The 26,913-nt window shown below is 43.7% G+C and overlaps 1 protein-coding gene across 4 annotated transcripts in view; it reads left to right on the top strand.

Moving 5' to 3' along the window:
- The window catches only part of ppip5k1a (diphosphoinositol pentakisphosphate kinase 1a), a 160,231-nt gene that overhangs the window by 45,251 nt on the left and 88,067 nt on the right, over positions 1–26,913 (top strand). For all 4 annotated transcript variants that reach the window (XM_078430059.1, XM_078430056.1, XM_078430058.1 and 1 more), the window contains exons 7-15: positions 499–600; positions 2,445–2,606; positions 4,884–5,005; positions 6,399–6,500; positions 9,018–9,104; positions 15,622–15,697; positions 16,756–16,865; positions 17,208–17,293; positions 19,756–19,881. In XM_078430059.1, coding sequence (XP_078286185.1) covers positions 499–600; positions 2,445–2,606; positions 4,884–5,005; positions 6,399–6,500; positions 9,018–9,104; positions 15,622–15,697; positions 16,756–16,865; positions 17,208–17,293; positions 19,756–19,881 — 973 coding nt within the window. The remainder of the gene's footprint in view (positions 1–498; positions 601–2,444; positions 2,607–4,883; positions 5,006–6,398; positions 6,501–9,017; positions 9,105–15,621; positions 15,698–16,755; positions 16,866–17,207; positions 17,294–19,755; positions 19,882–26,913) is intronic.

Raw genomic sequence — 26,913 nt, 5'->3', positions numbered from 1 at the left:
ATCTTATTATTTCCCACTAGCGACCTCCCTATCTCTCTAGTATTTCCTCTGTTAAAATGAACAACAAAATATTTGTGAAGCACAACCTCTTATGTTGAGAGTCCAAAAAAGGTGTTTAATTGCCTTTTGTAACAATGAAATTTGCATTTGTTGCTGCTTTACAGGCCCAGCAAATCCCTTATACCTTCTGATTCGGTTAACACTAGAACACATGGGCATGTTAATGTATAAGAAGGAACTGCAGATGCTGGTTTAAACCGAAGATAGACACAAAAAGCTGGAGTAACTCAGCGGGACAGACAGCATCTCTGGAGAGAAGGAATGGGTGACGTTTCGGGTCGAGACCCTTTAGAAGGAAGGAGGGTCTCGACCCGAGATGTCACCTGTTCCTTCTCTCCAGAGATGCTGTCTGTCCCGCTGAGTTACTCCAGCTTTTTGTGTCTATCTTCGGCCTGTTTATGTAATTTGATGTTTACCTTCTGACATCTACTTTTTAAGATTGGAAGTCGGAGCAGCGTCTACTCTCCTGAAAGTACCGTGCGTAAGACTGGTTCATACATCTACGAAGAATTCATGCCAACAGATGGAACAGATGTAAAGGTGCTGTGCGCACTTCAGTAAGCTGTTAAACGTTACTGCTTCGGGGAAAAGCATACAGGAGTTCTTTTAATTTTATCCCTACCTGCGATTTAAAAAATAATAATTATCAATATTCTCAGATGTACAACTTAGTCAGAATCCGGTAACTCCACTTAGGGTTTAGTGCCTGCTGAGAGCTCTGATAGCATTATGAATAGAGAGTGACACAAAATGCTGGCGTAACTCAGCGGGACAGGATTCAGAGACCCTTCTTCAGAGAAAGGTCTCGACTCGAAACGTCACCCATTCATTCTCTCCAGAGATGCTGCCTGTCCTGCTGAGTTATTCCAGCATTTTGTGTCTATCTTCAATTTAAACCAGCATCTGCAGTTCCTTCCTACACATAAATAGAGAGTGCCCTGGTTGCTCTGTTGAAAGTGCGCACTGTGAGCTTGGGCAGGTCAGTGAGGAAGACTGGCTCCACCTCCATAGTTTGGAAACTAGGGTCGTCCCCATGGGGTGGGGGAGAGATGTATCGCACCACAGGACATAAAGCACTGGAGTAACTCCGCAGGTCAGGCAGCATCTCTGGAGAACGTGGATAGGTGACGTTTTGGGTCGGGACACTTCTTCAGAGATTGCTGACCAGCTGATTTGCTCCAGCACTTTGTTGTTTTTTTGTGCAAACCATCATCTGCAGTTCCATTTTCTACTTGTACCCCTCAATATTTGGGTGAGGTCATTGTGAGGTGAGAGCAAAGTTCTCTATTGTGGGGGTGGATGTGGATACTATCATTCAACATGATCAGAGAACCATGAATCCTAAACCAAATTTCAAGATTCCTGTTCCTTGACAAATCAGTACACTCAATCAAGTGACAGAGTACTAGTTGCTGCTTTTCTTTGAAAAAAAACATTTGGCATTAAGTGCTAAATTATATTCTGTTTCCTCACAGGAACTGCAGCATATGGTAGGATTACAAAGCTCAGAATAAGTTGTGCAGTAGCTCCTCTGCAGTTGTGGAGAAATTCATTCCCTATCTAGCCTGAATACTGGATGAAAATCAAAAAAACTCCTGATGCTGGATATATAAAACAAAAACAGAAAATGCTGGAAATGCTCAGCAGGTCAGGCAGCATCTGCGGGAAGAGAACCAGAGTCAGTGTTTCAGTTAGAAACATAGAAAATAGGTGCAGGAGTAGGCCATTCGGCCCTTCGAGCCTGCACCGCCATTCAATATGATCATGGCTGATCATCCAGCTCAGTAACCTGTACCTGCCTTCTCTCCATACCCCCTGATCCCTTTAGCCACAAGGGCCACATCTAACTCCCTCTTAAATATAGCCAATGAACTGGCCTCAACTACCTTCTGTGGCAGAGAATTCCACAGACTCGCCACTCTCTGTGTGAAGAAATGTTTTCTCAGCTCGGTCCTAAAAGACTTCCCCCTTATCCTTAAGCTGTGACCCCTGGTTCTGGACTTCCCCAACATCGGGAACAATCTTCCCGCATCTAGCCTCTCCAACCCCTTAAGAATTTTATATGTTTCTATAAGATCCCCCCTCAGTCTTCTAAATTCCAGCGAGTATAAGCCTAGTCTATCCAGTCTTTCTTCATATGAAAGTCCTGCCATCCCAGGGATCAATCTGGTGAACCTTAGTTTGGAGACCTTTTGTCAGAACTCCGATTTAAGGGCCTCCAACCCGAAATGTTGACTTTGTTTCTCCTCCCACAGATGTAGCCTGACCTGAGTATTTCCAATATTGTCTGACTCCCAGTTGATAAGGCGAAGAGGGATCGCAAGCCATCTGGATTGTAGAGTTTGTGGGCAGATGCAATGAACGTAATGTCCTTTTCCTTGCAGGTATACACTGTTGGTCCGGACTATGCTCACGCTGAGGCTCGCAAATCACCAGCCCTCGATGGAAAAGTGGAACGGGATAGTGAGGGAAAAGAGATTCGTTACCCTGTGATGTTAACAGCCATGGAAAAGCTAGTCGCCAGGAAAGTCTGCGTAGCTTTTAAGGTTAGTTAGAAAAGTTGTGTCAGGAAGCACCATCCACCAGAGGATGCAACAATATCATGCGATGTGCAGTGTATAAAGTCCGATAATCCAACATTAGATTGTGCAGAAATCCTCGATCGGCATCGGGTTCATCCACTAGTTTGGAATGTGAGCCAGAGCTCATGAGTACATGCAAAACGTGCAGCCAGAGCTGGGATTGGGGACAGCAACATCAGGAGTCGGGAACATGGATAGGGTAGGAGCTGGAGCCCGGGCCCACAGCGTCAATAGGAATGAACTGCAGATGTTGGTTTATACCGGAAGATAGAGTCGAAATGCTGGAGCAACTCAGTGGGTCAGGCAGCATCTCTGGAGAAAAAGAATGGATGATGTTTAGGGTCGGACCCCTTCTTCAGACTGAAAGCAGTGGTGGGCGGGGAGAAATGGCCAGAACAAATCAGGGCCAGCAACAGATGACCTCTGGAATGGTGGAGTCCATAATGGCCCAGTGTGTTTGTATATTTCCAGTACTGTTTAAACCTATCGGGTTCTCTGGAAAACAAAAATCATATGACCGTATAACAAGTGAAATAAAATAGTGACGGGAATTAGTCGAGAGTCAAGAGTATTTAATTGCCATGTGCAATGGGATAATAAAATTAATAGCTCTAATATCCATTGGAACAGAAAATCTGCTAATTCAGCATTGCCACAGTCTCAAATATGCCAGTTTACTAGAGTTTTACCATATAAGTATGTTTCAAAGCCTTGATTTTGACGGTGTGTGATGCTGGTTGAATTGTTGGTATTGCATGTTTTCCTATTTTAATCACATTCCTTCCCATTATTTTGATACTGGACTCTTATTTGAAGTCCTTCATAAGAATAAGTTTAGACTGGCTCATAAGGTCATAAGTTATTGGAGTAGAATTAGGCCATTCGGCCCATCAAGTTACTCTGCCATTCAATCATGGCTGATCTATATCTCCCTCCTAACCCCATTCTCCTGCCTTCTCCCCATAACCTCTGACACCTGTACTAATCAAGAATCTATCTATCTCTGCCTTAAATATATTCACTGACTTGGCCTCCACAGCCTTCTGTGGCAAAGAATTCCACAGATTCACCACCCTCTGACTAAAGAAGTTTCTCCTCATCTTTCTAAAATAAGTCCTTTGAATTCTGAGGCTATGACCTCAAGTCCTAGACTCTCCCACTAGTGGAAACATTCTCTCCACATCCACGCTATCCAAGCCTTTCACTATTCGGTATGTTTCAATGAGGTCCCCCCTTGTTTTTTTTTTGTTTTTTTTAGAGATACAGCGCGGAAACAGGCCTTTCGGCCCACCGAGTCCGTGCCGCCCAGTGATCCCCGCACATTAACACTATCCTACACCCACTAGGGACAATTTTTACATTTACCCAGTCAATTAACCTACATACCTGTATGTCTTTGGAGTGTGGGAGGAAACCGAAGATCTCGGAGAAAACCCACGCAGGGCACGGGGAGAACTTATAAACTCCGTACAGACGGCGCCCGTAGTCAGGATCGAACCTGAGTCTACGGCGTTGCATTCGCTGTAAGGCAGCAACTCTACCGCTGCACCACCGTGCTGCCCACCTCTTCTAAACTCCAGCAAGTAGAGGCCCAGTGCTGACAAATGCTCTTCATAGGTTAACCTACTCATTCCTGGGTTCATTCATGTAAACCTCCTCGGGACCCTCTCCAGAACTAGCACATCCATCCTCGGACATAGTACCCAAAATTGCTCACAATATACCAAATGCGGCCTTACCAGGGCCTTATAGAGCCTCGGCATTACATCCCTGTTTTTGTATACAAGCCCTCTTGAAATAAATGCTAGCATTGAATTTGCTTCCTGGGCTTTTCCCTTCCAGCTTTCTATCAACCATGGGGTCCTCTACAACATCAGGCACTTGACATGTTTTATATTAAAGTAGGGGTTTGCCTTGGCTGAGCTTGGGAGAACGATTTTTGTCTCGTATCTGCTTCTGGATGGTGCGGGTGTGGAGAACAGGGATGCGATCTCACTTGGGATAAGTAGGGTGCCTGAATCACTTGGATGAGACACCCATGGAACCATAATCGCCATCAAAGACCATGTTTGGAAGAAGAGGCGGGGAGAAAAGACGAAGGGAAAAATTGAGAAGAAATATATCTTTAAACTTGTGAACTCTTTTCTGTTGTGATTATAGAAGTGCGGTATCATCTAGCTTCCCAGTGGCATGAGGCAGGTTGCATTGATTTTATTAATGAGCCCATTTTGTTTTTCATAGCAAACTGTCTGCGGTTTTGATCTGCTGCGGGCAAATGGGCATTCCTACGTTTGCGACGTCAATGGATTCAGCTTTGTGAAGAATTCGATGAAATATTATGACGACTGTGCAAAAATCCTTGGGTAAGCATTAAATACAAATATTTTTGCTCGTATTGCACCAGTGCATGGCTTTTCAAGTGAGAATAGCATTTATGTTGAAGAGACCATTCTGTGAGGGGGGGGGGGTTTAGTTACAGGCAGAAGTGGGTGTAAGTTTGAGAGGGTCATTTCAGAGGACGCTCCTTGGGAACAAAGATGGATGGGCAAGGAGAGGGATGTCGTGTCCAAGGAAGGCGATGGCTGGAGTCCCACAGCAGCCTTGGGCTTGCCTGCATCGGACTCCATTAACAAGAAATAGAGCGCGGATTGGACTTTGAAAATGGTGCCAAAACTTGACGCCTCTTGCATGCAGGCTCAATGGACTATTTCTGTGCCCTTGCTAATCGAGGATGTGGTTCGGTGTGTGATACTCTACTGCACTGTTTGTAAGAATAATTTCATTGTGTGTTTGCACTTCGCACGTTTGACAATAAAAGCACCATTGAACAATAATAGGCATAGTACTTCTTCCCCGTTCTGCCATTTGGTAGCTCGGCCTTGAAAATGCTCAAAACCTTTATTGTATCATGCTATGGGGAAGAGAGACCAAAGACTCTTAATCCTCTATCTCAAATAGACAACACCCTTATCAGGCCATGATCCTGCCCTAGCTTTGGTCATTCACTCTTGGGGAGGCCAGCTTAGGTGAGTCCGTAGATGCACATGGCCAGAATAGAAGATGATGAGATATTCCTATCCTTGGAGGACATTAAGGACCAAGGTGCATTTTATATACAACAGTCCACTAGCTTCATAGTCATCATTACTAATGATAATCTTATAATTTCAAATGTGTTTCTTTAAATTTAACATCTGTCATGTGGGATTTAAATGAAATCAGTAATTGGGCCTCGAGATACTGTACTAGTCCAGTAGTGTCCTGTAGAACGGTTCCAGTTTAGAGATTTGGTCTTGATCTCTGTCTGCACTTGATCTCTCTCAGAGCAACCTGCTGGTTTTCTCCACAGTGGTTGGGATCACATCTCACAAAAGATGGTGGTTGTGTTTGGCATCCCAGACCTAGAGCATCAATGTAGGGGTTCTTCAGGGCAGGATCATGGCCTGATAAGGGTGTTGTCTATTTGAAATAGAGGATTAAGAGTCTTTGGTCTCTCTTCCCCATAGCATGATACAATAAAGCTTTTGAACATTTTCAAGGCCGAGCTACCGAATGACAGAACAGGGAAGAAGTACTATGCCCATTATCACTTATTTGTACATTTGAAAAGTTGAGCCTAAGTGGGAAGTATGGAAGTACATATTTGTCTTGGGGGGGGGGGGGGGGGGTCAGTATTTCTCTTGTTTTAAGTACAGTATTTATATATTTGGTCTATGAAGCAATTGAATTCAGTTTGCTTTTTTTTTTTCTCCCCAGTAACATAATTATGCGGGAGCTTGCCCCACAACTGCAGATACCATGGTCCATACCCACAGAGGCTGAAGATATTCCCATTGTTCCAACCACGTCGGGAACCATGTAAGTTGAAGCTCCAGCATTTGTGCATGTTCTGGTCTGGCCTACTTGACCGTGTGAAACTGTGTGTAATTTCAAAGTGCAATTGACTACCGGGCATGAAAGACTACAGTTACGTAAGGAAGTTCGAGAAGCTGGTGTTGTTCTGCCAAGAGGTATTCAAAATCATTGTCTGAATGCGAGCAGGGAGACTAGAGATTGCAGATGCTCGAATTTTGAAATCTAAAATCTTCTGATCATCACCACGCCTACTGGGTCACATCTGTCCTCCCCACCCTCATTTCCCTCCGCCTACCATCCCTCCCTCTGATTCTATATTTCACTCCTTTCTTGCCAGATTCCACCATCTGTAGCCATTTTGTTTTCTCCACATTATCCTCTGTCTTTGTGGCTCTCGGCCCATCTCTCTCCCATCTGCTGCATCTCCAATCAGCCCCTCCTTGTATGGATCCAACTATCGCTTGCCAGTTCTTGCCCCACTCCTTTCCTGCACCTCTTTCTTCCAACCATCTCTTCTCTAGGGCGGCACGGTGGCGCAGCGGTAGAGTTGCTGCCTTACAGCGAATGCAGCGCCGGAGACTCGGGTTCGATCCTGACTACGGGCGCCGTCCATACGGACTTTGCACGTTCTCCCCGTGACCTGCGTGGGTTTTCTCCGAGATCTTCGGTTTCCTCCCACACTCCAAAGACGTACAAGTTGTAGGTTAATTGACTGGGTAAATGTAAAAATTGTCCCTAGTTGTTGTAGGATAGTGTTAATGTGCGGGGATCGCTGGGCGGCGCGGACTCGGTGGGCCGAAGGGCCTGTTTCCGCGCTGTATCTCTAAATCTAAAAAAAAAATCTAAATCTCTACTCAAGCTTTGAAGGGTCCTGACCCAATGGGTAGTCTTTTCTTCCACAGATGCTGCCTGAATTCATTCAGACGTTTAAAAAAAAAAAAAAAATGAGAGTTGAAGCTTGTTTCCAGCAGCAGAATGGTCAGAACAAGAGATATACGACATACATGCAAGTCTTTAATGCAAGAAAATTGTGGTGATCAGAAATGCACTGTCTGAAAAGACATGGCACAAGACAAGACTCGATCAGAAGAACTTGAGAAGTAGTGTTGTTGGGAAAGAATAGACAGCAAGACTAACTGGAGAGTTAAGCAATGGACACGGGGCCCAATGGGCCGAATAGCCCCTCACGGTGCTCTATCATTTATGTATATTATTTCTTGTTTTGCTTTAGAGTCATTCAGCATGGAATAGGCCCAGAATAAATATGGCCATGAGACTAGGGATAACTGCCTTGTTCTTTTTCAGACTGGTTCTAAGTTTGAATATAAAACAGAATTGACTACTTCTCAAAACAAGTGTAATTGTTGGAGGCATTTGGAGTATCCCAACAATGATAGGCAATATTTTGAGATGTTTTCAGGTTGTGAGTTGTGGTTTGGATGATGGTCTGGCTCTTACCTACTTGGAGTTGAGGTTTGAGTGTGGATATTTCGGGTTGTCGGTGTGATTGGAAACTGGGTTTTGCTAGGTTTATGGAGACATAAGTAACTGCAGATGCAGGTTTACAAAAAAAAAAAAAAAGACAAAGTGCTGGAGTAACTCAGCGAGTCGGGCAGCGTCTCTGGAGAACATGGGATAGGCATTGTTTCAGTTTGAAACCTTTCTTCAGAGTGATTGTAGTGGGGGGCGAAAGCTGGAAAAGAAGTTGAGAGGCAGATGGGTGGATGAAGAATTGAGATAAAAAAGGAGACAAAAGGTTGTCAGATAAGGAAACAGGAGGGAAATATAAAGCCAGAGGGAGTCATAGAAACATAGAAAATAGGTGCAGGAGTAGGCCATTTGGCCCTTCGAGCCTGCACCGCCATTCAATATGATCATGGCTGATCATCCAACTCAGTATCCCGTACCTGCCTTCTCTCCATACCCCCTGATCCCTTTAGCCATAAGGGCCACATCTAACTCCCTCTTAAATATAGCCAATGAACTGGCCTCAACTACCTTCTGTGGCAGAGAATTCCACAGATTCACCACTCTGTGTGAAAAAAAACTTTCTCATCTCGGTCCTAAAAGACTTCCCCCTTATCCTTAAACTGTGACCCCTTGTTCTGGACTTCTCCAATATCGGGAACAATCTTCCTGCATCTAGCCTGTCCAACCCCTTAAGAGTTTTGTAAATTTCTATAAGATCCCCCCCTCAATCTTTTAAATTCCAGCGAGTACAAGCCGAGTCTATCCTCATATGAAAGTCCTGCCATCCCAGGAATCAATCTGGTGAACCTTCTCTGTACTCCCTCTATGGCAAGAATGTCTTTCCACAGATTAGGAGATTAGGAGGCCAAAACTGTAAGCATAGAGTCATAAACAGACCTTTCAGCCCAACTTGCCAATCAAGATGCCCCTTCTACACTAGTTCTGTTTGCCTGCATTTGGCCCATATCCCTTTAAACCTTTCCTATCCATGTGCATGTTAAAATGTCTTTGAATGTGCTTTGATCAACGCAAGCTGATTGTGTTTTGCAGGATGGAGCTCCGCTGTGTAATAGCAATCATTCGCCATGGTGACCGAACCCCCAAGCAGAAGATGAAGATGGAAGTCATGCACCCAAAGTTAGTGATCAGATTGACGAGGGTTTATTATTGTTAGATGCACCCGAGATACAATGAAAAGCTTTGTTTGTGTGCTGTCCAGTCAAATCGTACTATATGCGAGTACAATCAAGGCATTGCATAGATACAACAAGAGATACAAAGGAGAAAAATACCAGAGTACGGACTATAGTACTGCAGCATTGTATCATAAGTGATAGGAGCAGAATTAGGCCATTCGGCCCATCAAATCTACTCTGCCATTCAATCATGGCTGTTCTATCTCTCCCTCCTAACCCCATTCTCCTGCCTTCTCCCCATAAACCCCTAATACCCTGTACTGATCAAGACTCTGTCTATCTCTGCTTTAAAAATATTCACTGACTTGGCCTCCACAGCCTTCTGTGGGAAAGAATTTCACAGATTCGGAGAAAGTGCAGGGTCCGCAATGAGGAAGGTTGGGAGATCGGAACCCCATCTTGGCTGATGAGAGGATTGTTTGGTAGTCTGATAACAATAGACAATAGGTGCAGGAGGAGGACATTCGGCCCTTCGAGCCAGCACTGCCATTCAATGTGATCATGGCTGATCATTCTCAATCAGTACCCCGTTCCTGCCTTTCCCCATACCCCCTGACTCCGCTATCCTTAAGAGCTCTATCTATCTCTCTCTTGAATGCATTCAGAGAATTAGACTCCACTGCCTTCTGAGGCAGAGAATTCCACAGATTCACAGCTCTTAATAGCAGCAGGAAAGAAGCTGTCCCTAAATCTGGTGGTACTTATTTTCAAGCTTCAGTATCTTCTCCCTGACAAGAGAGACGAGAAGCGGGAATGACCGAGGTGAAAATGGTCCTTGGGTTTGCTGGCTTCTTTCCTGAGGCAGAGTGGTGTAGATGGTGGGGGAGGGCTGCTTTGTGTGGATGGGGAGAGTAGCAGAAATGGAAGGTCATTGTTTTGATGAAGATATGACACTTTGCCATTATTTATTCCTCGACAACCTTCTCCAGATAGCTGGTGTAATAATATATTGTAAGTGCTTGTGGGAGCTTGCTTGGTGTAAATTGGCTGCATGTATGTGGGATGTGCAGGAGGTTGCAATTGAAGGGGTGGCAGGGATCTCTGGCTAGATACTTGGAAGACTTGTGTGTGCAACCCAGGAATATCTGCCTCATGAACAATGACTAGTAGTTGTGGCCAAGTACCTAGCAGTCCATTGCTTCTGCTGATGGCTGTGCATTCATAAGTCATGGGAGCAGAAGTAGGCCTTTCTCGGCCCATCAAATCCACATGGCTGATCAATCTTTCCCTCTCAATTCCATTCTACTACCTTCTCCCCATAACCCTTGACCCGTACTAATCAAGTACCCCTCAATCACTGCCTTAAAAATACCCAATGACTTGTTCTCCACAGCCATCCTAACCTTTCAGACCTTATTGCGCTCCCTAGATTGCTGACAAAGGGCTGCCACAAAGGAGCATTATAATCAAATCTGTATCTTAACTGTTCTTTTACTGAGGATGGATATTAAAGTCCTGGAGTACTGAGCAATGAGTTTTCATGGTGTTCTTGATAATGTTCTCCCTCAAAGTCAACACAGCCGAGAAAGCAATCATTTGGGGGAAGGTGGTGTATCATATCATATCATATATATACAGCCGGAAACAGGCCTTTTCGGCCCTCCAAGTCCGTGCCGCCCAGCGATCCCCGTACATTAACACTATCCTACACCCACTAGGGACAATTTTTTTTTACATTTACCCAGCCAATTAACCTACATACCTGTACGTCTTTGGAGTGTAGTGGTCATACAAGTGGACTATCATCTCTTGGGACCTCAAAACCCCAAATGACAAGTTCTAGATTCAGACAACAGCCATTCTGTTCACCACATCCACGCCAGACAATGGGCACACACCCACAATTAATCTCATCTCCCGCCTACGGTCTGTAGCTTTCTATGCCTAGGTGATTTAAGTGCTGTCAGCAATTTTGCTTCCACCACTCACCCCAGCAGTACATTCTGCTGCCTGACTCTCTCTGGGTGATAAAGATTCTCCGTCCAATCCTCTCTAAATCGCTTGCACCGTACGCTAAATTTACGTCTGCTAGTTTTATCTACCTCTGATGTTTATTTTACTTTATCACGCGTAATGAGTTGCCATGGAAAGCTTTTGTTGCGTGCTAACCAGTCAGCGGAAAGGTTATACGTGATTACAATCGAGCCGTCCACAGTGTACAGATACATGATGACAGGAATAACGTTTAGGGACGGGAAATGTTTCCCACAGTCTACTCTATTTATATTCATAATGTTTATATACCTCAATCAACCAGGGAAAGCAGACCTATAATTGTCATCATGTTTATTGAACTTTCTTTAGACTTTGTGATTCCTTTGTCTTGTGTGAGGGCGACCAGAAGTGTTGAATTGTTGACTCTGAACAATTCCTGCACATGAGTGTTTTGTATGAAGATGTCCACAAATGGATTTTGTTACTGACTAGCTAAAAAAAAACCTGACACTATTTTCTAATGAACCTGCTGGCAGTAGTTTACTCTGTGTTTACTCTGTTCTCGCGCGGAGCAGAAAGGCTTAATGCTGTCCTTGGCACGTCATTGGAAGGCCTCTGCGCTATCCCCAAGTGGCTTATAGTAATCGCTGCTTATTATAAAGTAAGAGACTTGCATTTCCATTGTACAGATAAAGTGAACGTTTGCAGTCATCTTCCCAGGGTGGGAAATTCTACAACGGGGGACATCGGCTTTAAGTGAGAATGGAGAGATTTAAGAGTGACTTCTGGGGCAACTTTTTCACTCGGAGGGTAGGCTGCATCGAGAATGAGCTGCCAAGGGAAGCTACAGAAATGGATGCGATTACTCCTTTTAAAAGACATTTGGACAGATCTATGTTCAGGAAGGGTTTACAGGGCAATGGGTCAAATGCAAGCAAATGGGGCCAGCCCTGAGTGCCAACTTGGTTGGCATGGACAGCAAGGGGCTGAAGGACATGTGTCCGTGCTGTACAGCTCAATGACTATCTTTCAAAACTTTAAAATGACACTACTTCAATAGCACTGATTGGCAGCATGCTCACTGTTATAATGGAGGGAAACATGGCAGGCAACCTTGCATAGCTAACTCCTATAAACAGTAGGCTGATGATAACCAGAGAATTTTAAAAGATTAAATATGGGCTAATGCTCTGAAGAGAATTCTCCTGTTCTTCAAAACAGTGCTGTCAGATATTTATACGTCTGCCTGAGACAGCAAGCAGAGCCTTGGTTTATTATTTCCAACAGCTCACTCGGACGTCATTGCACTGGACTTTTGTTCTCCGAACCTGAAATCTTCTGATTTAAGGATGAGAATGCGAGCTGACTACCATGACTCCACCTAAACCATCATTGTCAATGCTCAATTATTTCTATTCCAAACTGGACTAACTCATGTAATGCGTCCATAAGACATAGGAGCAGGATTAAGGTCTACTCCACCATTCGATCATGGCTGAACTATTTTTCCCATTCAACCCCATTCTCGTGCCTTTTCCCCGTAACCTTTGACGCCCTTATCAGAACCTATCAATCTCCGCTTTAAAAATAACCAATGTCTTGGCTTCCACATCCGTCTGTGCCAGTCAATTCCACAGATTCACCATGCCCTGGCAAAAAGAAAATGCCTCCTCATTTCCATTCGAAAGGTATGTCATATTATTCTGAGGCGGTGCCCTCTTGTCCTAGGCTCTCCCATTACTGGGAACATCCTTTGCACGTCCACTATATCGAAGCCTTTCATTATCTGGTAGGTTGCAGTGAGATTCCCCCCCCCTCATCCTTCTAAACTCCAGAGTGTACAGGCTCAGAGACTGGTCGCTGCCATGGCAGGGGGCCTTTTAGGCCAAGATAAAACTATTTTTAAGAACTTGATATTTGAAAGGGACACAATGGCACCAGAGATGTGGCAATTCTTGTGATCTGTCTCGGAAGAAATCGCTGTTATTTTTCCTCTACAAACTTTGCACTCTTTCCCTTGTGTATAATTGTGCCACTGTATCTATATGCGGGTGACAATAAATTAATTCTTGAACTAAAGCAAACGCTTGAAGAGTAAGAGTGGGAGATAAAGTTTTGAGGGGTGTTGTGTATGGAAATACTGGAACAACTGCATGTAATGCCGCTGTTCAATGAAGGAGGGAAACAGAGAGCAGGAAACGGGTCCATAAATGGACACACAATGCTGGAATAAATCAGCGGGCCAGGCAGCATCTCTGGAGAGAAGGAATGGGCCATCAGCCTGATGGTAGGGAAATGCTGGAATCCATTATTAAGGAACTAATAGGACATTTGAAAAAACACGTAAGACAATCAGAAGATTTAGCATGATTTCATGAAAGGGAAATCAGGTTTGACAAATTTGCTAACACTCTGAAGGTAAAACAAACAGGGTGGATAGAATCAGAATCAGAATCAAAATAGCCTTTATTGATAAAGGTGAACTAGGCGCTAATGATATTTGAGTTTACAGTAGCCATTTTGATAAGGTGCCGAATGAAAGGTTGAAGATGTGATAGGGTTACAATATTGATGTAGATGGGAGAATAATAACTACAGAAAATATAGAAATGGGATAAATGGGTGTTTTTTTGCACTGGTTTATCAGTAACAAGTTGGATGCCTCTGGAATCGATGCTCAATTATCCATGATCTGTTATTGATGTGGGTGACCAAGTCTAATCAATAAAAGACATTGGACAGATAAATGAATGGGAAGGGTTTAAGAGGGCTATGGGCAAGATGCAGGCAAACATATTCCAACTTGGTTAACATGGACAATGTGGGCCACTGTTATGTGCTCGATGATGCTGCAATCGAGTAGGTGATAGCCAAACTTGCTGATGATGCAAAAATAGGTGGGTGAGGAAGTTGTGAAGAGAATACATTTCACAAGGGATAAAGATAAAGTGAGCGGGTAGAAAGTTGGCAACTGGTGTTTAAACCAGGACAATGCGACGTTATCCACTTTGGAACGAAAATAGAAAAATGAAGTTATTAATTGAATGGTATAAGACTGCAAAGTGTGGTGCAAACATTTCTGGAAGTTGTAATACATGAATAGGGAAGGGTTGTTATGCCGTAATAACACAAATTTTGAAATGTAGTGATCATATCATATCATATCATATATATACAGCCGGAAACAGGCCCTTTCGGCCCTCCAAGTCCGTGCCGCCCAGCGATCCCTGTATATTAACACTATCCTACACCCCACTAGGGACAATTTTTACATTTACCCAGCCAATTAACCTACATATGTTTTGTCCTTTATTGTAAAGCTTTCGAGTATAAAACTTTGTAAAGAGTTTTGATACAACTTTGCAGCGCATTGGTAAGACAACACCTGGAGTAATTTGTGTAGGAAAAAAAACTGCAGATGCTGGTTTAAATTGAAGGTAGACACAAAATGCTGGAGTAACTCAGCGGGTCAGGCAGCATCTCGGGAGAGAAGGAATGGGTGATGTTTCGGGTCGATACCCTTCTTCAGACTGAAGTAATTTGCTTGGATGTGGTCTCCACACTTTGAAGGACATAGTTAGAGACAGAGAGATGATTCACTAGGTTAATTCCTTGGGATGAAGATTGATATATGAAGAGGTTGAGCCCAATTTGAGTCTAAAAGAATGAGGTGTGAATTTATTGAGATGTACTAGATTCAGTGAGAGATTGATGGGGCTGGGAGGATATTTCCCCAGTGGTGATACTAAGAACAATCAGGAACAATTTCAGAATAAGGATTGTCCAATTTAGTCTCTGATGAGGAGAAATTTCTTCTTTGAATATTGTGAATCCGGCTGAAACGGATTTAGCAGCAAGAATGGGTGAGACCAGGACAGAAGAAACAGCTAGATGTCTTAACAAAAGCAGAAAATGCTGGTGTTATTCAGTCAGCCGGGCAAGTTGTATGGAGAGTGGTACTAAATTAATGTCTCCTGAAACATTAACTTTGCCTGTCTCCGCAGAAGCTGCGTGACCTGCTGGATACTTCCAGTATTTTCTGGTTTTATCTCAGATTTCCAGCATCTGCAGCGTTTTGCTTTTCAGTAGATCTGGATGTGACAGGATAAAAATAAAGTTAAATGATCTAAAGTGCCTTCTTTCAAATCTATCTGTAAATTAAAAACCTATAAAATAGAGTGGCATTTGGGAGAAGCCATGCTGATTTATTAGCTCAGTGCACAGTTGTTATGGACAGTTTAAAACAAGAACTCTTGTAGTCAAATTTAACGGTGTGTATTCTTCTCGATTGTTACTTAGACCTGTTTGAAGAGGCAAGTTCAATGAAACATTCGGCCTCCTGCTTGCAGTTTGTCCCAGTTTATTTGTTATGGCTTTTTGCGAATGTGTTTTATTCTGGTCCAGAGGGGAAAAGTGATCTCGATTGCGACACACACTACATTCATTAAGTTAAATTTCCCATACTGAGCTGAAGTTTTTATCTGTCTCTAAACTAGTACCTTACACTTTTTTTTTTCTCCTAGGTTCTTTGACTTGTTTGAGAAATATGACGGGTACAAGTCTGGAAAGCTGAAACTTAAGAAACCGAAACAACTTCAGGTATGAGAAAATTCTCAGCTAAATAATTTTCAAATGTTGCCCTTTGGGAACCCCACTGTAGGCCACATCAGCCCTTGGTCATTCCAGTAGCAGGCTGATTGCTCCCAGAAAAATCTTCCAGGTACACCCAGCTCTCGGGAATCTAGAGACTCCCTGCTGCTTCCACTGAGCCTTGGGGCTCATGTGCCTATCTTGTCTGGCCTCAGGACTTTCTTGTGCAGCTGAATGTTATTCCTCGTGTTATGGAGCCAAGAAGTAAAGAACAGGATTCATCAGGCAGTATATTCACATAGCACATGTTCATCTTAGTTGCATGAAAAATGATGACTGACTCCTTGCCTCTTCCCCACCTACATTTGCACCCTTTGTTGATGCCGAGTTTGCAACAGCAGAAACATTTTGAGTTGTTTCTTAGACTGTCAGTACAATCCCTTAAGTCTCCCTGTACAGCACATCTTAATAGATTATCTGCTTCTCTTTGAAAGAGCCTATTGTGTTCATTATTAAAACTTGCTTTAATTTTGCAAACATTTTTATCCTATTGTGAAATGAACGGCCTGTGATTTATTGCTTAAATACATACGATCAGTGCTTTTTTTGTAGACAAAGTCGTATGCGTGTTGAATGAACAATTGTATCATGTAAATGAAACGAGGACAAATTGTTAGAAATGCCAGTACTGTGTGTACTGTCACAAAAATATCACTTCATGTGCTGATATAATGCAGATTAGTGCATTGACTTTATCACCACTGACAAAGCTGTGTCTACAGTGGACAGTATCTACCTGCTCAAAAAACAGTGCTGGAGGAACTCAAATCCTCCAGCACTTTGATTTTTGGTCAAGATTCCATCATCTGCAGTTTCTTGTGTTTCCAGTAACCACCTGAGGTTGCATGCACTGGAGAAGGATCTGGCTGTGGAGTTTAGATGACACAGGAGCTTATACCCTGGAACATTCTAATGTAGCACTTCAATGGTTAAAGTGAACTGTCTTGCGATGCTACCTGAGCTGCCTGATATATCTTCAGACCTGATTCTCTCTTGGTCCCCTGCAGGAAGTTCTAGACATTAGTCGTGAACTTTTAGCTGAACTCGGGCAACATAATGACTGTGAAATTGAGGAGAAGAAATCCAAGTTGGAACAGCTGAAGACTGTGCTGGAAATGTAAGTCCCAAGTGTTGGGGGAAAGAGGTCCAGGCAGTGTTTGCATTATGGATGTTACCAAAGTTTCACTGCATTAATATCTTGGCTTGTGTCTATTTTTAAAAACTTCAACTTGCAGATCTTGAAGTTACTGTTTGATAAAAAAAAAACTTGGAACAAGGCTTTAGCTGATATCTGATCATTGGAAGATAGCTTCCTTCCATTAACCACCCTCTCCTGTTTAGTTGGTGGCCCAGTATTTATAGACCTACTCTACTTTATCAAACTTTCTGAGGCCGACTGACCACTGTATTCCCAAGGTTCTCTATTAATGTGCCATTTTTAATTCAATTTCTGTTGCAGGTATGGGCATTTCTCTGGAATAAATAGGAAAGTACAAATAACGTATTTGCCACATGGACAGCCCAAGACATCCAGTGAAGAGGAAGGTATGGAATGTACAATTGTAGGTGGATCCGAGAAGTTATATTCTGTTTGTTGTCTCAACTGAGATATAACATTGTTGATAACGTAGCCCTCCCCATTGGGAGGGTGAAGTAGCTTGAATTGCACGTTGACAAATCAACTCTGGGGAATGACATACACAAAATGCTGGAGTAACTCAGCGGGACAGTCAGCATCTCTGGAGAGAAGAAATGGGTGACGTTTCAGGTTGAGACCCTTCTTCAGATGATATCCCACGCTTCTCTAGACTTTCATCACCGATCAACCAAACAATTGCCCCTCTCCCCTGTATCACCTATCACTAGCCAGGCTTTGTCTTGCCCACTTCCTTCCCAGACTTTCTCCCCCTACTACAATTAGTCTGAATAAGGGTCCTGACCTGATACATCACGTGCCCATTCCTTTGAAAGATGCTGCTTGACCTGCTGAGTTACTCGAGCACTTCGGCATTTACTCAAGATTTCAGCATCTGCAGTTCCATGTCTCTCTTGAATGACATTGTCTCTAGAGCAGAACTTTGCTTCATCCACCCGTAATGAAGCTGAGTGTTCAGAGTAGGTTAACTACCAACTAATTCTCACTGCTGGGCTTGCCCTTAAAACATGAGGCAGGCTGATGTGTATTAACAAAATCAACTCTGGGGGAGATATCTCATGTCGGCCAAAGCGATCCTTAGTCAAAAATTCACAATTCTGAAGTACACATCACCAGGTGGTGTCGAGAGTGCGAATCCTACATAATTCTGCCATTCCATGGATTCTGAGACCAATTTCAGTTGCTCCCCTGTTTCCCAATTGGTGCAGTTAATATTACAAGCCAAGGAGCAAACCCATGCTGGCGAACAGGTGCTCCTCAGCTTCCAATGGGGTTCCGTTCCGAGAAACCCATTGGAAAGTTAGGAACAGGGGACGTACAACGAGATCTGGGTGTCCTAGTGCATCAGTCACTGAAAGGAAGCATGCAGGTACAGCACGCAGTGAAGAAAGCCAATGGAATGTTGGCCTTCATAACAAGAGGAGTTGAGTATAGGAGCAAAGAGGTCCTTCTGCAGTTGTACAGGGCCCTAGTGAGACCGCACCTGGAGTACTGTGTGCAGTTTTGGTCTCCAAATTTGAGGAAGGATATTCTTGCTATTGAGGGCGTGCAGCGTAGGTTCACTAGGTTAATTCCCGGAATGGCGGGACTGTCATATGTTGAAAGACTGGAGCGACTAGGCTTGTATACACTGGAATTTAGAAAGATGAGAGGGGATCTTATCGAAACGTATAAGATTATTAAGGGGTTGGACACGTAAGAGGCAGGAAACATGTTCCCAATGTTGGGGGAGTCCAGAACAAGGGGCCACAGTTTAAGAATAAGGGGTAGGCCATTTAGAACGGAGATGAGGAAAAACCTTATCAGTCAGAGAGTTGTGAATCTGTGGAATTCTCTGCCTCAGAAGGCAGTGGAGGCCAGTTCTCTGAATGCATTCAAGAGAGAGCTAGATAGAGCTCTTAAGGACAGCGGAGTCAGGGGGTATGGGGAGAAGGCAGGAACGGGGTACTGATTGAGAATGAATCAGCCATGATCACATTGAATGGCGGTGCTGGTTCGAAGAGCCGAATGGCCTCCTCCTGCACCTATTGTCTATTGTAAGTCGAAATGCATTGTAATACACGTGATCACGTGGGCGGAAGTGAGCGGCGGCTCGCAAGTCGAAGCATCGTAAGCCGGGAGCACCTGTAATTGGTTACATTGGCGTATGGTAATCCAGCATTGATTGACAATGCAGAATTTCTTTAAATCCCAGCGTGGTAGCTGGGAATTTAAATTTAGTTAAAAATAATCTAGAATTTTATAGAAGTCATAATGGCGACCAAAAAAGATTGGATATTTTGTTTTTATAGAAGAAGGCAAAAGTTTAAAAAAAAATCTGAGCCAAAAAGTTATTTCAGACCTTCAGCAATGTGTTTGACTCTTGACTGCATGCTGAAATGAGCCAGCAGGCCATAACAGACAATAGGTGCAGGAGGAGGCCATTAGGCCCTTCGAGCCTGCACCACCATTCAATGTGATTATGGCTGATCATTCTCAATCTGTACCCCGTTCCTGCCTTCTCCCCCATACCCCCTGACTCCGCTATCCTTAAGAGCTCTATCTAGCTCTCTCTTGAATGCATTCAGAGACTTGGCCTCCACTGCCTTCTGAGGAAGTGAATTCCACAGATTTACTACTCTCTGACTGACAAAGTTTTTCCCCATCTTCTAATTGTACAAGCTGGCATGGGCAATAAATGCTGCCACTGCCAAAATGTCCTTTTTTTTATAACACTTGCTATTCTGAACACAGTCTAGCACTTGGGAGTGAGAGGAGGATGGGGGCTTTTTAATCTGACTTCAACATGGAGTCGTGCTAAATGCTATTTGTGGTGTAATTTGCCATTTTGGTGTGTGTGGTTACTTTACAGATTCGAGAAGGGAGGATCCATCCTTGCTTCTGGTGCTGAAATGGGGTGGTGAGCTGACACCAGCAGGGAGGGTGCAAGCTGAAGAGCTTGGACGAGCGTTCAGGTGCATGTACCCTGGAGGGCAAGGTAGGTTTTCTCTAAGGTAGCTGTCCCCATCAAAAATACTAGGTACAAATGTGTTATGCCATTTGCCGAAGTTTTTCTCTCCCACTTTATTGACATTGTAACGCTGTCCTAAGCCAACAATTTTCAGAAAAAGTTTCCGAGTCCCATCTGAGCATAGAAAATGAAAACTGTGTTGTGCCTTTGAATTCTGGCTGTTTTAAGCCTAATGTTTCTGAACAATCCTGTCTGCCTTTTGAGTTAGAGGGCTAACAGAATCAAGGGATATGGGGAGAAAGCAGGAACAGGGTACTGATTTTGGATGATCAGCCATGATCATATTGAATGGCGGTGCTGGCTCGAAGGGCCGAATGGCCTACTCCTGCACCTATTTTCTATGTTTCTATGGATCATGAACCATGAATTTGGAAACTTGAGTTTCTGGAATTGGCTGTGTAACTTTTGAACATGAAAGGTTCATTTTGCACAAAAGATTTTCACTGATTGAAAACAGTCTATTGGTGGTGCTCGGTTTAGGGTCATCAGGTCAGTGACATGAACACAGCTATGCGCAAAACAATGAGATGCCATCAAAACTCGACCATTAGTGTAATGTTTATACTACAGTACATTCAACAAGTGGATGCTGTGTTTGGATTCCGTACCATTTGTTATGGAACACTTGCACGCATGCTATTCCATTGGTAGCTGATTGAAATAAATACAATTGTGATAAAGTTTATCTATAAAACTGAAGCTGACGGCCCTGGAGCTATGAAATGATTTGTCCTGCCTGCACTCTGGTTGATTATCACTGAAATCTCTCTCTTCATGAAGGGATTCCCAACTGCAGTCTCAAGATAAAATGTCATCTTCAAGTACAGACCTTACATTTGGGGCAGCAAAGTGGTACAGCAGTAGAGTTGGTCGGTACAGCAGTAGAGTTGGTCCTTACAGCGCTAGAGACCTGGGTTCAATCATGACTACGGGTGCCGTCTGTACAGAGTTTGTATGTTCTCCCTGTGTCCGTGTAGGTTTTCTCCGGATGCTCCGGTTTCCTCCCACATCCTAAAGACGTGGCTTCTCTAAATTGTTCTTAGTGCAGGATGGGACCAGTGATGGGATCACTGGTCGACGCGGGCCGAAGGGCCAGATTCCAGGACTGTATCTCTAAACTATGCTGGCCGATGCTTTCTCTTGGTCAATCCTATTTCAATATTGTGAAGCGCTTGCAGGTCTTGGCCCTCTTGGCTCACTGATGGATGAAAGTTCAGTCAGGATGCCATGAAGATCTGTTGGCATTGGTAACCTGAGCTGCTAGAGTTTTCTCTGTGTGTGTGTGTGTGTGTGTGTGTGTGTAGCATCTGTGGTATGTAACTAATATAATTTTTCCATGAGCACTTTTGTATCAAATGGACTGGCGTGCTGATCATCAACATCAAACCTTGCAGAAAGAATTCTTGTCAGCTGCGGTTTTGTGAGGGGTGGGGGGACCCTCTCTTCCTATTAATGCTGAGGGAGGATTGATGCCAGGGCTTTGCTGCAAAAGAACACCATGTGGATGGCCTGTCAGCATCTATAAAGAGAAAAGCATACAACGCTGAAGGATCTGGTGCACATTTCCAATGAACAAGTTTAACTTCTGTCTCAATTTCCAAATATCTAGTTCCTCTCATGTAACCCTCTTCTGTAAAAATCCATCACACTAATTTCTCAGTGGGAGATGTTGTTTTGTGGCCTTTGCCTTCCATTTCCTTGTTGCTTTATTCTCCCTATTTTGAAATGCTTGAAACCAGAATTTGAAATACTGACGGTCAACACGAGCATTTGCAACAAAATGATGCTTCAAGTGTTGTATTTTTAGATCAGCGTGGACCCCAGTCGACACTGACTGATCATAAGTAGTGCTGAGTAATCAGTAAGCATTTCTGCTCACCTGAGCCCCATCTCCATGTTGAATTTCTTATTTAAAAACATAACCCTCTGCCACCAGCTGAGTTTTCTGGCCATGGTGGTGCAGCAGTAGAGTTGCTCCCTTCCAGCTCTAGAGACCCGGGTTCAATCCTGACAACAGGTGCCGTCTGTACAGAGTTTGTACTTGTGACCATGTAATTTTTCGCTGGAGTTCTGGTTCGTCCCACCGGAACACAGCTACCAGCCTTGGAGGGCATCTACAACACACGATGCCTCAGAAAAGCCACCAGCATCCACAAAGACTCTTCACACCCCTGCAACAGTCTGTTCGAACTTCTACCATCGGGCAGGCCTTGCAATCCAAACACAGCATCGATACAAGGCCTTCTGCGCCTGCACCTCCAGACTCAGGAACAGCTTCATCCCCAGGGCCATAGCTGCCATGAATCGGTCCTGCTGAGCCGGATGGTCACATCGCTCAGTGAACCGGCACAGATCTACTTGCACATTATTCTGTTTTAAAACTGTTCCAATTTGTTTCATTGGGTTGTTTAAATTAATACTGACTAGCTAATTAATTTATTGCATCGTATGGGAGGCGCATTCCCAATCTCGTTGTACCCCTGTACAATGACAATAAAGATATATTGTATTGTATTGTTTGTAGGTTAATTGGCCTTTGTAAATTGTCCCTCGTGTGTAGGATAGTGCTAGTGTATGGGGTGATCGCGGGCTGGCGCAGACTCGGTGGACCGAAGGGCCTGTTTCCGCACTGTAGTGTAAGAAAATAACTGCAGATGCTGGTACAAATCGAAGGTATTTATTTCACAAAATGCTGGAGTAACTCAGCAGGTCAGGCAGCATCTCGGGAGAGAAGGAATGGGTGACGTTTCGGGTCGAGACCCTTCTTCAGACTGATCTGAAGAAGGGTCTCGACCCGAAACGTCGCCCATTCCTTCTCTCCTGAGATGCTGCCTGACCTGCTGAGTTACTCCAGCATTTTGTGAGATAAATGTTTCCACACTGTATCTCTTAAAAAAACTAAAATGCATTTGAACCAATTATTAAAACGTGGAGTGAATTTTAGATTCTTAGCTTTAATTGGGGAGAGAGGTAATAAAGAATCTCCCAACTCCAACATCTTCAACATAGATGGTGGTTGGGAACTTTAAATCATGAATGATTGAAAATGCCATGTGTTTGGGATTTCTGAAGAAAATATTCCCCTTTATTTTCAACCATTGTTTATTTTAGTAGTTGATCCTTTAGTTGTTGGCTGGAATAGACCGAATGAGTGACTTTTTTAATTGTGGATTAGAGAGATACAGCACATAAATATCTTCCCAGTGTTATTTATTTTTAAAAGGTCCGTTCTTCACATCATCTCAAGGCTGGAAACGTAAATTGAGGAGAATATGGAAAATTGCTTAGAACAAAATGTTAATGTTCTCGTATTTGTGGGGTCCAGCACCTGTTATCAGTCTAAACTCTAATCTACTCTGCATAACGGCACAAGAGACTGGAACCTATAGCAAAAATCGAGAGCAGCTGACCCACTGAGTTCCAGCCGCCCTCCTTTTCTCATGGACTCTGCACTTTGTATCTTACGATTGATCCATCATGGAACCAGAGGTGGCCTGGGGATTTGTTGCAATTAGCCTTCATTTCTTTGGTCAAGGGACCAATTAAATGTCTTCTTGTTCCTAGCCCAGGATGCAGTTCAGTCACATAAGCCACTCTGTTGTAACATTCAGTTGTGCTTAGTCTGCAGTTGAATAGCTTACATGAAGTATTGTTGTGTGGGTGAATTAATGGATAGTAACTGAAAATAATTGAATTGCATTGCAGCTTCCAGTGGAATGGGGTGGTAATTTTGGGGAGGGAGGTGACAAGTTGACCCCACCTATGCTAGTGATGAATACTCACTCCCAGTGTATGGTTCCTGTTGGTTAGTGGGTTAGATTGGACATAAATGATGTTGAATTGAATTGAAAACTTTATTGTCACCTGTGACAAGTCACGGTGAAATTCTTTGCTTGCATACGTTGCCAAGGTATGCAAATAGCCGCCCATAAAGGGCGCTGACAAAGTTACAAATCCCCCCTCCACTCCAGTTCCCCCTTTGTTCCCCCACCTCCCCCCCCCCCCCCTCATGGCAGTTCCACCACGCCGGATTAGACAATAGGTGCAGGAGGAGGCCATTCGGCCCTTTGAGCCAGCACTACCATTCAATGTGATCATGGCTAATCATTCTCAATCAGTACCCCGTTCCTGCCTTCTCCCCATACCCCCTGACTATCCTTAAGAGCTCTATCTAGCTCTCTCTTGAATGCATTCAGAGAATTGACCTCCACTGCCTTCTGAGGCAGAGAATTCCACAGATTCACAACTCTCTGACTGAAAAAGTTTTTCCTCATCTCAGTTCTAAATGGCCTACCCCTTATTCTTAAATTGTGGCCCCTTGTTCTGGACTCCCCCAACATTGGGAACATGTTTCCTGCCTCTAACGTGTCCAACCCCTTAATAATCTTATACGTTACGATAAGATCTCCTCTCATCCTTCTAAATTCCAGTGTATACAAGCCTAGTCGCTCCAGTCTTTCAACATATGATAGTCCCGCCATTCCGGGAATTAACCTAGTAAACCTACGCTGCACGCCCTCAATAGCAATTTATGGCCAAATAACTTCAACTATGCTACTTTGCTGCTGATAAAGCATCACGTCTAGTTTCTGACTCCATCCCCTTCTGATTACTCACTCGGGCAGAAATCAGCAGTGGGGAAAATCAAAATTGCTCAAGATGCTTGATGTCGAAAACGTCGTAAACTATGTTGTAAACTATGTTATAAACTATGCAGGTCGGGCAAAATCTGGCATGAGAAGCAACTGGCGTTTCAGGTCTGGGACCCTTCATCACAGTGTGGATCCCTTATCGAACCAACCTATCGCAAGTTTGAATCTGTCTCCCGCGGGTGCTGCGTGATGATTTTTAAAAGTGCACCGGCACGGTAGCGCAGCAGTAGAGCTACTGCCCCTACAGCCCCACAGTGCCAGAGACCTGGGTTCGATCCTGACTACGGGTGCCGTCTGTACGGAGTTTGAACGTTCACCTGCGTGGGTTTTCTCCGAGATCTCCGGTTTCCTCCCACACTCGAGACCCACAGGTTTGTAGGTTAACTGGCTTGGTGTAAATGTAAAAATTGTCCCTGGTGTGTGTAGGGTAGTGTTAATGTGTGGGGATCGCTGGTCGGTGTGGACTGAAGGGCCTGCTTCCGCGCTGTATCTCTAAACTAAACTAGTAAAGGTTTACCAGACCTGGAACATTAGCTTTATTTTTTCTTTTTCATTTTCCGCTGCTGTTGCTTGACCTGAGGTGTTTGCAGCATTTTGTGTTTTTGCTTTCAGCAGTAGAGAACTTGTCCTGTTTCATCAAGTTGAACTTCAATTCCTGAATTCAGTCTGCCATCACTTGCCCTTCAGTCCTATCTCTGTAACACCCCCCCCTTCCTAATAACCTCCCCCCACTGAAATTCATTCACACCTTGGTCCAACTCTTAACTCAACAGGGTTGGTGCTCTCCTTGCCCAACCCAACACTGATCACCATTTTAAGTTTAAGAAAATAACTGCAGATGCTGGTACAAATCGAAGGTATTTATTCACAAAATGCTGGAGTAACTCAGCGGGTCAGGCAGCATCTCAGGAGAGAAGGAATGGGCGACGTTTTGGGTCGAGACCCTTTGGGTCTCGACCCGAAACGTCACCCATTCCTGAAGAAGGGTCTCGACCCGAAACGTCACCCATTCCTTCTCTCCTGAGATGCTGCCTGACCCGCTGAGTTACTCCAGCATTTTGTGAATAAAGACCATTTTAAGTTTAACTCTGAAGTACTTCAAACATTTTCAGCACACCACTCTAGTTATTGAGTCAGAATCACTTTAGCTGGGGCATGAGGTGCGAATAATGTTAATCTTTTTGTCTTTTCCTCCTGCTTTTTGTATGAATATAGATGATAACAGCACAGGTTTGAGCTGTGGTTCTCCTATTGACTGTGGTAAGGGATTGATTGCTGCCTCGTGTTCTGAGTTTGTGATGAATTAATCCCATTTTCATTCCCTTTGCATGTCGAGTCCTGGGACCAATCTAACCATCAGTTGCAGCAAATGTGCAACAAACTAATTGTCACATTGATTGATAGCCTTCTGTTATTCTGACGGTAGCTATGGCAAGGAATCAGTAAAATGATAACGTTGGGACCTTGCACCTGCGCAAGATTACAAATTCCCTTTGATTTGGTGCTGTGTGGTACCCACATGATACTGCCACTTGATTGTGCCAAGAAATGAATCAATGACATTTTTAACCTAACTTGTTTTAACCTGTCGTGTGTCTTCACCACCACAACAGTCCCACGCAGTTCTCATGCTGCGCACACACATCGGTGCCACACACTCAATTTCACATGTTCAGGTGTTATTTTAACTTCTTCCTCCAAGCTGCAAACCCTAACAAGTGGAAAGAAATAACTGCAGATGCTGTTTTAAAAAAAAAAAGACTCTTAGTGCTGGAATAACTCAGTGGGTCAGATAGCATCTCTGGAGAACATGGATAGGTGCCATTTTGGATCGGGACCCTTCTTCTCCGACTCGAAATGTCACATATCCATGTCCTCCACAGATGCTGCCAAACCCACTGAGTTATTCCAGCACTTTGTCCCTTTTCTTCCCTAACAAGGGTTGCCTGTTTACATCATTACTGCAGCTAATTCATTCTTTACCGTGTTGTTTAATATATTTGATATTGCTGTTGACTCAGATATACGTTGCAAGAGATACATCTGAATTCGATGCTATTGATTACTCCTTCAATCCATTGGATACCCATTTTCTTTCCTAGGATTTGTGCAAGCCTATTTTTTTAGCATGATTTGCTCAAGCACTATAATGACAAATGACGTCTATAACTTTTTAAAAGATTGGTATTGATCTTTTATATTCTGCCCACTATTTTTCTATAATGTTACTCCTCCCTTGCTGTCAATGATGTTCTGGGGATGTTCCTGCACCTACAAATAATGTCCCTCTGCAACACATAGTTCTTACAAAGCAATACATCATGCATTCTACTTTGTAAAGTCCTGT

Source organism: Rhinoraja longicauda, chromosome 38, assembly GCF_053455715.1.
Source record: "Rhinoraja longicauda isolate Sanriku21f chromosome 38, sRhiLon1.1, whole genome shotgun sequence".
NCBI lineage: Eukaryota > Metazoa > Chordata > Chondrichthyes > Rajiformes > Arhynchobatidae > Rhinoraja > Rhinoraja longicauda.
The sequence above is the reverse complement of the archived record's forward strand: the minus strand, read 5'-3'. Positions and strand labels throughout refer to the sequence as shown.